The sequence below is a fragment of the Lactuca virosa genome, chromosome 9 (genome assembly GCF_052849685.1).
Source record: "Lactuca virosa cultivar CGN04683 chromosome 9, Lactuca_virosa_CGN04683_v6, whole genome shotgun sequence".
Taxonomy (NCBI): Eukaryota; Viridiplantae; Streptophyta; class Magnoliopsida; order Asterales; family Asteraceae; genus Lactuca; species Lactuca virosa.
Genome location: NC_136434.1, coordinates 31693598 through 31704426, shown reverse-complemented (window position 1 = coordinate 31704426; position 10829 = coordinate 31693598). Strand labels below are relative to the sequence as shown.

The 10829-nt window shown below is 35.0% G+C and overlaps 2 protein-coding genes and 2 long non-coding RNA genes across 4 annotated transcripts; 2 read left to right on the top strand and 2 right to left on the bottom strand.

Annotated features, from left to right (window-relative positions):
* Positions 1 to 1213: 1213 nt before the first annotated feature.
* On the top strand, positions 1214 to 1872 carry LOC145136143 (uncharacterized). The gene is made up of 4 exons (XR_013720254.1): positions 1214 to 1291; positions 1385 to 1462; positions 1645 to 1687; positions 1796 to 1872. It is a non-coding gene; the product is annotated as an uncharacterized LOC145136143 (long non-coding RNA).
* A 75-nt stretch (positions 1873 to 1947) lies between these two features.
* Positions 1948 to 6208, bottom strand: LOC145141214 (uncharacterized). The gene is made up of 4 exons (XR_013722497.1): positions 6105 to 6208; positions 5904 to 6018; positions 5065 to 5182; positions 1948 to 2438 (listed from the first exon to the last, which is right to left on the bottom strand). It is a non-coding gene; the product is annotated as an uncharacterized LOC145141214 (long non-coding RNA).
* Positions 5889 to 8004, top strand: LOC145141213 (uncharacterized). Its single transcript, XM_079074527.1, has 5 exons — positions 5889 to 6234; positions 6308 to 6870; positions 6946 to 7135; positions 7204 to 7479; positions 7555 to 8004. Exons 1-5 carry the CDS (start codon positions 5905 to 5907, stop codon positions 7876 to 7878), a joined length of 1683 nt encoding a protein of 560 aa, XP_078930653.1. The 5' UTR covers positions 5889 to 5904; the 3' UTR covers positions 7879 to 8004.
* A 397-nt stretch (positions 8005 to 8401) lies between these two features.
* On the bottom strand, positions 8402 to 10449 carry LOC145135640 (Ribosomal protein S18). Its single transcript, XM_079069893.1, has 6 exons — positions 10283 to 10449; positions 9676 to 9803; positions 9246 to 9589; positions 9034 to 9129; positions 8899 to 8958; positions 8402 to 8805 (listed from the first exon to the last, which is right to left on the bottom strand). Exons 2-6 carry the CDS (start codon positions 9776 to 9778, stop codon positions 8617 to 8619), a joined length of 792 nt encoding a protein of 263 aa, XP_078926019.1. The 5' UTR covers positions 9779 to 9803; positions 10283 to 10449; the 3' UTR covers positions 8402 to 8616.
* Between the last annotated feature and the right edge of the window lie 380 nt (positions 10450 to 10829).

Genomic DNA, 10829 nt, shown 5'->3' with positions numbered 1-10829 from the left:
CACAGCTTACCATTTTATAGTTCCAATTTTGACATTGTTAGAAGATATTTTTAGGGCTTTTCAAGAGGCGGCGTATGCCGTCGACTCCCATGTGAAGCCTTCGACCCTGCCTTCTCCTTCTCTAAGGACTAACAATTCCTTCTGCAACTACAACACCGACATTTGATTTCAGGTTCGTTTTACTTCACTTTTCTAAACAAATGAAGGTTTGATTTTTTATATGTGTGTTTATGTTGGTATATCTGTGTGTATTTTGGTATATATTCACAATAGAATCGATTACTTTTCCCATTCTTCATACCACCTTGCTGTTTCCAGTTTCCATGTGCATGTATCGCTTTGTGTCCATGCCCACTACGTGTTTGTAGAAATGCCCAGCTTAAGCAAATGCAAAATATCATCTTCGGGTTGCAAGTCTTATTTTCAATGGTTGAATAATGGTATTCAACTGTTGTGTAAGTGTGAAAAAAAAATCAACTGAAACATGGAGCTGTTTGGGTTTGTTTCATTTGGCTCTTCACAAAGAAGAAGAAGAATCAATGTTCTTCTTTTTGTTTATCACGTTTCATCTTGGTAGAAATCAGTATGGGTTTGATGTTTCATCGTGAACTGGTGGTAATCAAACTACTGTATGTTTAATATGTATATGTTGTTAGCACTCTAATATGCCCTTGAAAGTAAAACGACTTGCCCGAGATCCAGAAAGATTTGTTTGGGCAGTTAGTATGGCACAAACAAGACATATTAATTTCAGAATAAGATTTGGTTCATTAATTCAAGATGCAAATATGTTTGCTCCCTATGCAGGTATACCCTTTTTATTCTTATTCCTTTTTTACCCTTTACTTCAATATAGAATCTCATAACTATGGTCTTTTTCCACAGATATGTTGAACCATTCTTGCAAGCCAAATTGCTTTTTCCATTGGAGATTCAGAGACCGAATGTTTGAGGTGATGACAAATGTTGGACAAAGGATTAAAAAAGGGGAAGATGTGAACTCTGATGAATGGTTTTTGAAAAGGATGCAAGAGATGTCACTGAATTACCATTTCACAATGGAGCAAGAAGTAGGATCAGTTATGTATTTTTTGGATTAAACGGTAATATAATTAAAAAAACAACAAAATTCGACACATTTTTTTTTATTTTTCAATAAAATAATAAAGGGTTAAGATGGTAATTAATTATTTAATATATAGGAACCGGTGGAAGATTGTTGCCATTAGTGAAGCTTGAGGGTGGAAGGACAAGATGACGGTGGAGGACATGAATCTTGCTGTTCTAGCAGGTATTTCAGAAATTTTTGGTTTGTAATCACTTATTCATTTAAATATACTTTTACAGTTTTACCATGTTTGACAATTTTTCATTTTCTCTTCAGATGGATGAAGTGCAACCATCTCTCATATTAGGTGATGTAGCTGAGAAAAAGAAGAAAAAGAAAACGAAAAAGGTGAAGGTATGTAATTATTTGTCATCCTAATTCTTTAGTTATATTTCATTTTCATTTTTCCTTTTTATTTTCTACCACCTACAAATCTTATGTGCACTAGGTAAACCATTTCTCTATAATCACTATGAAAATTTTCCTATAAATTAATGAACTTTGTGAATAATCGCCTTTACATATGATTCTAATAGACCATTGTCCGTCATTGGTGGAGTGAGGGCTATATTCGAATAGGTAAATTTTTTTTAATAGGGGCATAACTGGAAAACCGAAAACTTTCAAATTTAATACTAAAAAATGTCATTCTGCTTCTGCTGATATGATGTAATTTGTATTGTGTAGGACCATGATGGTTCATATATCAAAGGATTGTGCGTTAAACGCAAAAAACAACAACGTACACTAATTTATTTGATTACTTTCATTTCTTATCCAGCTGTATTGTATTTGAATGACATTATAGCATCCTACTTTCGTGACCCGCCAAACATCAATAAAAAAAATCCGACCCGTGCAACGCACGGGCCTCATTTCTAGTTACCATTAAATACTAACATTCTTGTACATATTTCACACTATAAACACGTCCAGTTCTTTCTTTACTCTCAAAATTTTATCTAGTAATTATGGATCAAAATCAAAATACTCCAAAAACCCCAAATGGTTCGTATGCGCATATTGGTGGATACAACACATGTTAACATCCGCATGTCAACAACAATCTCTATTCACCAACCATCCATACTCCACAAACTATTTCCAACAACATATACCGTAAGAGTTTCATCATTCCCAGTTCCAAGCTTTTCAACAACAAAAGGTCGAGAACATCTGAGTCGAATGTGGGTTTTGGCATTGACCTCAGTGATGACATTAACGAGATTGAGTGAAGGGTCCACCAGAAGTCGTACTTTGTCGACCGAAGGGAAGGCACAAAGCTAAACGGGCGACATCGTTGTCCACCACAACGAGGATCGATGACGTACTTTAAGAAAAAATAGTCAAACATATAAATTTTCTCAAAATAAAGTTAAAAAAAACAGAGGAATCTCACCGCTAACAAATAATACTTAACGATCTGAAATTTTTTTATTTAATGCAATTTTAAAAATAAAAAAATAATTAAGTATATATGAGGTTGAGTATTAACCATTTCCAATGGTTTTGTAATTCCCATGTTCCAGGTATTTTTATATTCGACTTTGTTTATTAAAAAATTTGCAAAATCGGTCCCTACGCTAGGCGTACATGATGGGTACGCCAGGTGTAGGTCATTAAAGGTGATCACGTGTTTTCTCTAGTACGTTGGGCGTACGTGCTTGGTACACTGGGCGTACTCATGAAGGTGTCAAACCCTAATTTTTAGGGTTTAGACCCTATTTAACAACTTAAGACCCTCAAGGCCTCTCTCATCATCAGCCTCCATTGTCCCAAAGCATCATTTCGAAACCCTAGCCATATTTGTGAGATTCTTAAACCATTTGAGTTATTTGGTGTGTTTTTGGTGCATATTGAAAAAAAAATGAGCTCATTAGAGAAGTGTTGGTTAGCTTGGCTTAGTTCTTCATTAAGCATCTTCTGGAGGTATAAAGCTTCAAACTTTATAACTCTTATGTGTAGATCTAGTTTTGGGTCATGTTATGGCATATTTTGGTCCCATTGCTTGGATCTTGTGATTAGAAGTTACTCTAGAACCTTCGAGCATCATTTCTAGCCATCTCTGAGTTTGATAAGCCATAAAAATCGAATCTTGGGGGTTGTAGTCCACTTATGCATGATTTGTTGATCTTTTTATGAAGTTTTGGATTTAGAGTTTAGTGTTGGGTCCTATTAAGCCATGCAAAGGCTTAAAGTTACCAACTTTATCAGTTAAGACCTTTTTAAAAGTTAGATCTATGATTTGTACGTTTGGTCTTAAAGCATTAAGGACTTAAAGTTGAGTTTTAGGCAACAGTGAAGTACGTTGGGCGTACCTCCTAGGTACGCATGGCGTAACGGGTTGAGCCCGATTTCTTTTTCTGTTGGAACCCAATACGCTGGGCGTAATGGGGTGGTATGCAAGGCATACTCACCAAAAGGTCTTTTGGGTCATTTTGAGCCTTGGGTCATTATGAGTTTGGGTCATGAATTAGATGGGCCAAGTAGGGAAGGGTAAAATGGTCTTTTACCCTTAGTGAGATAAAATATGATTTTAGACCATTGATTAGAGGTTATTGCCCTGATTATTAATTAGGGTTGATTTTTGAATATGTTCAGTGTGAGGAGTCGTGGTAACAGCCAAGGTTGTAAAACTCGTTACTCGGTACCTGTTCGGCCGACTACCGAGTAGCGAGTACTCAGGAGTACTCGGGGAGTACTCGGATTCGGTAATTTTAATTTATGTAGAAATATTTTTAGGGAAATTATATATGTCAAAATCATAAGTTAAAATCAAAAGTTGATTGAAATATATAACAAAATTAGATATATATGAATATACAAAAACAGAAAAACGGATAATGGTCCCACATCGTGAATAATTGTTGAAAATTTAAGATATATATGTAGTAATAATCACATGTGTGTGTGTGTTAAATATTAAACCGTTAAGTATATTATACATATTAATTACCGAGTTGACCTGGTTTTACAACACCCTCAGTTCAGTAAGGGGCCGATCGGGGAGTACTCAGGATTCTGCAACTCGCCTCGGTAAGGGGCCGAGTAACGAGTACTCGTAGGAGTAACCGGACAACGCGGCGAGTTTTACAACACTGGTAACAACAGACCGAGAGTATGATTTGTTTATCATCAGACTGAGGTGAGTCTCCTCACTTTATTTATGGGTCGAAGGCGCCAATGCCGACCCATTGGATTATGTTGTAGGCTAGTAGTGGTCTTCGTGACACTTACTGATATGTCTATACGTGATTGTTGTCTTTGTGACTCTTGGTAGTATGATTGTATGCTTAGTTGTAGGGGTGGAATAGACTCGTATCGGTTGAAAGATATCGAAGGAGTCGGAAGGGACTTAGAGAGTCGGAAGGGACTTAGGGGTGAAATAGACTCGTTATATGTTTATGTATGATATATATGTATGATGTATGGTATGTGACATTTTGGGGAAACTCATTAAACTTTGTGCTTACGGTTTATGTTTAAACGTTTTTCAGGTACTTCCGGTGACCTGGCATGATCGCATCACATCAACCTGTGTTTGACGCTTTATGATTTTGGGATTGTACTTTGATAACTATTGCTTTTCTATTATGACATTCTTGATGGTTTTCGAATATATATTTAATGGTTTGGTTGATTTTAAACTATTTTTTTACTTAGTATTTTTGAGATGTTTCAGGTTTGTGGTGTGATAGTAGGGATATTGTAAAAATGATGTGACGTCACTTTTTTTAGTAGACATGTAGTGATTATACCTCTTAACCTAAAACAACATAAAGTTGGTGATGTGCAGAGCCAACTTGGCCATTCAGATGCAAGGGCATAAAGCCATAAAGGAATACAAAGTGTGTATGTGTGTGTGTTTTTTTTTAATTAAATTCAGACATGGTTCTGTATTTATATATGAATTTTTAAGAAGTTTTTGATAAATTAAGAGACTTTTATTAAAATACCTCCAAACACATTGAGCTTGACTCCAGCCCCAAGTTTCAGGGACAGATGTAGGAATACATGGTAGGTGTTGCCAGGATGAATAGGTGTTGCCGATACATGAAAAATAAGTAGAAAAAACTGAAAATCGAAAATAAATTCACTGCGGCCAGAAAAGTTAAGGGGTTGCCGGTGCCACACCGGGAACCCCTTAGAACCGTCCTTGCCAAGTTTGAATCTATACATCATATAAGAAAAATATTTTGGAATATTACATAGAACATGTTTAGGAAAATTAGATGGTGACTGAAAGTTGTATATTTTTATTTGTTATATAAGTGTTTGACAAAAATAATTGAAAGTTTTTGAAGTATGTAAAACTACATAAAATAATAATTGTTTAAAAAAGATAAATATACAAATATATTTTTAAGGACGATTGAAAAAACTCAATAGCTTTTTCATAAATGATACATGAAATGTTTTTTTTTTATTATTATTAATTTAGAACTTTTATTTAAACTAAATGTCAAACGTTCATGCTCCCAAACGAAGTGTTTTGTTTAAATTGAGTTTTTTTTATTAAAAGTTAAAAGCTAGAAAGCTCCAAACATTCGTTATAAAAAACGTCCATATATCTACATCGAATGAGAAAATATTAAGAATTTCAATGGAAACGTTTTTTAATATTCCAGTATCGGTATTATTCATGATGTTTTCATATTGCTAGTTTATATTTTTTTCATAATGTGGAAATTATTATTGCATTTATAATTTTATATGTTGCAATTAGTAAAAATTACATTTTAATGGTCTCTAAAGTCTAAACTCGTAACATATAAAGAAAAAGTGTTTGGTGTACCATGGTTGATTATGTGTTTGTGATAATTGAGGAAAGGCGACATGGAATTCAATTGCTGGGAGACGCTCGGAGGAGTAGGAGGCGGGAATGGCAATTTGTGGTGTTCACAAACTCACTGCGATATGAGAGAGAGACAACTGTTAGAGAGAGAGGGAGGGAAGGAAGGAGATACGTAATTTTCGAGTTTTACATCGTTCTTACACAACGCAATGTTGAGGAAGCTCAAATCATGGGCACGGTTGCAAGGAAACCGAACCGAAGCCCTACGTCCCTCCCGCTTTTCCGTGTTCTTCTGTTCGTTCTCGTTCTCACCGGCGTCTTCCTCTTTGAGGTATCTTCCTAATCTTTCTTTACATTTCTGCCAATTTTTAAGCTGTTGTTGATTGTGGCATTTCGTCGAACAGGTGGACAACTTGGCAACGCAGACCAAAACCATTATCGGTTACAACTTAGAACCAACGCCTTGGCATGAATTCCCTGCCAAACAATTCAACAACGAAACAAAGATCGCTCGAGCTTCCAGAATCATACAGTGCTCTTTCTTTTCCTGTGGAATTAAGTCTCACACTAACCAAATCCCATTCACTCGCAAAATCGAAAAATGCCCTCGTTTTTTCAGATGGATACATCACGATCTGGAGCCATGGTCCGAAACCCGTATTTCACACGCCCTGTTAATGGAAGTAAAAAAGTTCGCTTCTTTCCGCGTCGTCATCATCAATGGAAAACTGTACGTGGATTATTATTACGATTGTGTCCAGAGTCGCGCCATGTTTACCATATGGGGATTTTTGCAGCTCCTTAAAAGATTCCCCGGTAGAATCCCAGATGTGGACATGATGTTCGATTGCATGGACAAACCCTTAATCGAAAGAAACTCATCGAATACCCCTCTTCCTATTTTCCGCTATTGCACCACCCCTAACCACTACGACATCCCGTTTCCCGACTGGTCTTTTTGGGGCTGGTAAAACTCTTGAATCTTTTCATCACTCTTGACAAATCGATCTGTATAAACTTGATAATATGTGAATTGAATCAGGCCAGAAATCAACATAGGACCATGGGAAGAAGAGTTTCAAAGCATTAAAGAAGGTTCGCAGAAACAAAGCTGGAAGAACAAGTATCCGTATGCATATTGGAGAGGAAACCCAGATGTTGTTTCTCCGATCAGAGAAGCATTGTTGCAGTGTAACGACACTGAACAATGGGGAGCAGAAATCATGCGTCAGGTACCTAAATGATTTATGATTTTTCTTTTTTGATTTCTTTTACTCATTTTTTTGGTATTGTGTTGTAGAATTGGACCCGAGAAGTAATGGATGGGTTTAAGCAGTCGAAGCTATCGAACCAATGCAATCATCGGTATAAAATATATGCTGAGGGGTATGCTTGGTCTGTAAGCTTGAAATACATTTTGGCATGTGGTTGCGTTCCTCTTATAATCAACCCAAAGTATGATGATTTCTTCAGCCGAGGCCTTTTTCCAAAAAGAAACTACTTACCCATCTCTCCAGAAAACATATGTCCATCCATTAAAACAGCCGTCGAATGGGGAAATGAAAATCCGATCAAGGTAAAGTTTCCACCTACTTTCTTATTCTTTGATAGATTTACATTTAATTTTGTTTTGTTTTGTGGTGATTGACAGGCGGAGGAGATAGGGAAATCGGTGCAAGATTTCATGGAGAGATTGAATATTGATAGGATTTATGATTACATGTATCATTTGATAGTGGAATACGCCAAGCTGTTGGATTTTAAACCGGTTAGGCCTTCGACTTCACATGAAGAGTGTGTGGACTCTTTGTATTGTTTTGCGGATCAAAAGCAAACAGTTTTTTTAGCAAGATCAGCGACTATGCCTTCAGAAGCACCTCCTTGTATGCTCCCTCAACAGGCAAACAGACAGATTGATAAAATGATGATAGCTCAGAAAGCTAACATTATAAATTCTACCCAACTTTTGATGTAAATGTTATATCTTTGTACAGTTGTAAATTGTGATTTTGTATGTGGTTTAAAGCAAGTTTCTTTGAACTCAGTTTTTTGATTTATGTAAGGCCATTTTTTCTATCAAGCACCCGAATCGTTAATTGTATTGGACTGAGAAATCATAACTCATAAAGAAATGATAAATCCCTTGAATATTTATTTATTAATCACAAACAAATGCGTAATGCTAAATAAAAACTCGTTATGTCATTTACCATTAACCATTGTTGATTTGGGTGTTTTGACCATTTTCCCGATTCACATTTTGACTAATTCATTTTTTCATCGGAGAACAAAACATAAATTTACCCTTGTGAAAATCCCTCAACAAATACGAATTGAATAGTAAACCTCTTCTAAAAGGTTTTAGTACAAAATGGAAACCAACAAACATGTCATAAGCCACATTTATGAATTATGACATGGTCATGAATGAGTAAAAAGAATAGTTTTATTTTTAACAACTGAAATCATTGTTTAGAAGGCCTATCAAAAAGATTACATCAACACAAAAAACTTCAATGTTTATATGTTTATTTCATTTGGGAGATGAGGTGGTGCTACATAAGCAATAAGCAAAAGCCAATCCTACAATATAGATCAGCATGATGTTGAGGGATGTAATCTCCTCAAAACAAAAATGTACTTTGGAATCATTCGGTAATCAAAAAAGGTCTAAATGGATAAAGACACTTACAACAAACAAAAACAAAAGGCTCTAAGAAGCATCTGAATCAACAAAATTCTGCTCATAAACTTCATACTCATAATCCTTGTCAAGATCCTGCATTGTCCTCCCATAAATGAAGTGTTTTGTTCCCATTGTTGTAAATGGCATTAATCCAAATGCCCTTGCTGTTTTTATCTCTCTAGCTATCTTCCTCTGTGCTTTTGCACTGATTTTTGTCTACATCATAACAAAAAACATTTAAAAAGAAACTAAAATACCAACTTCAAAATGCAATAAAACAATAGAAAATTGTTATTTATAGTTCTATACCTTGCTTCTCTTGATAATAACTCCAGCCTCGGTTATAAAGTTAGCAAGAAACCTCACATTCTGCATCAAGCATATGCAAATAATCATTAAGTGAAATGAAAATGAATGATATTTAAAGCTGCAAAAATTGCTTACCCTGAAATCAGCTTTTTGTAGAACTTCTTGTGTTGTTACTTCAAACTCTAATCTTTTTGATGGCTTACGAATGCCTGGTTTTGTAAGATCAAGATCCTGGATATTTACATAATTGAGAAAGAGAGATTAAAAAAAAAAATAATAAAATAAAAAAAAAAAAAAGTTGAAAATAGTTAAAAAGATAGTTATTGTTTTATAAGAGTTGATAATACCTTAACATCATAAGTGTTACCAGGCCAAAATGTGACATCTGATCTGAACTTATAATCATCTTTCTCAATTTCATTCATGTCATATTCAAAGTAAGTAGCAGCTTCCTTCAATTTCCCATCCATACCATCAGTCAAAGATGTGAAACTATCATCTAGACCATCCAAAAATCCTGATCTTCTAGAAGGACCATTCATTCTAGATCTATCTAGCGCCTTTTTTTGCTGATCTAATTTCTGAAAGAAGGAACTTGAAGTCAAACTGCTTCCTGGAAGATCACCAAAAATGCTTCTTTCAAAGTCATCCAATGTCTCTGAAGTGTTTGTATTCGCGTAGGGGTCGATAGCTGTGAAAGAATAAACAAATGAGATATGAATCAATGTCACAGTAATTATGAACTTATAACAAAATAAGAATACATGGTTATGATACCTGAAGCACTACTTGTAGCTAAAGCCCTGGTGATTGAAAAACCATGGCAACTAGGTGAAATGCCAGCTGCAAGAGACCTTAGAACACCCTGAACAAGTTTCATTTCTCCTATGAATGGGGATGAGGATCTGCAACAAAATCGAATTAGAGGAGGCTGTTGAACAATCCATGATGCAACATGTACTCTAATTAACTGTAGCTCAGTCTTTGAGTTCTGAAAATTGACAATATAGCTCGTGTCTTTTTCTGGATTTGGTATTCAGCAAATATATTTATATAGTTTCTTATTACGTACGCATGCTAACTGTTTGTTAAAATGCAAGTGATAATTTATAATTTTTGGTTGACATCAAATCGCTCCAACTACTTTATATGAAAATATAAACCACGTTTAGCCTATTTCTGTAGCAAGTAAACAAAATTAATATATCGTGGAAAGGGCAGAGGCTTTAAGGGAGACTAGACATTCGGTAGAGTGTGTAAGCGCCATAAACATAACAAGAAGTCAAAATTTACTTTCATATGATCCCAGATTGATAAACAGAAATGCAAATCAATAAGTATAGTGTACGAATCAAATGAAAATCAAGAACCCTAGTTTACTTACCGCTTACGAAGCTATAGATATAAATTTTCCCTGTGCTGCTGTGCAGAATAGTAGATCATCGAGTTGTGAGTGGCGAGTGGTCGTCGGAGACTTGGTCGAGCCGTCTAGGGTTGAGGCTCGTCTGGTTGTCTCGTCGATGATGGACAACGATGGAGAAGGAGGGCAGTGGAAATGCTGGGCTTTTCGGTTTGCTTTTGACTTTACAAAGAATTCATTTTTGGGCTTTATGGTTTACTACAATTATTTGTTATATCTTAATTTACTACGTGTAAAATCCGTTAATTTATTAGTTGTAAAATCCGTTTATTATACGGGCTGATTAAAAAAATAAAATTTTAAAATGTAAATAATAAGTATTTTTTAAAATAAAATTTTGAAATAAGGAATGAAGAAACATATTAGTTGCAATATAGTATATAATATTTATTAAATTTGATACTTTACATATATAAGTATAAGTATTATGTGGTTTTTTAATTTTAAAAATTGAAAAAAACCATAAATTGACATGTGGATATTACTTATTTAAAAAATATCACAAAATGAC

Bases quoted from the DNA above. Each gene is read 5' to 3' on its own strand.
- LOC145141213 (XM_079074527.1), top strand. From the start codon at position 5,905: ATGGTTGATTATGTGTTTGTGATAATTGAGGAAAGGCGACATGGAATT. The intron at 7,136-7,203 runs GTACCTAAATGA...ATTGTGTTGTAG, and splicing joins GAGCAGAAATCATGCGTCAG to AATTGGACCCGAGAAGTAAT. The intron at 7,480-7,554 runs GTAAAGTTTCCA...GGTGATTGACAG, and splicing joins GAAATGAAAATCCGATCAAG to GCGGAGGAGATAGGGAAATC.
- LOC145135640 (XM_079069893.1), bottom strand. From the start codon at position 9,778: ATGAAACTTGTTCAGGGTGTTCTAAGGTCTCTTGCAGCTGGCATTTCA. The intron at 9,590-9,675 runs GTATCATAACCA...ATTCTTTCACAG, and splicing joins AGCTACAAGTAGTGCTTCAG to CTATCGACCCCTACGCGAAT. The intron at 8,806-8,898 runs GTATAGAACTAT...GTTATGATGTAG, and splicing joins TTATTATCAAGAGAAGCAAG to ACAAAAATCAGTGCAAAAGC.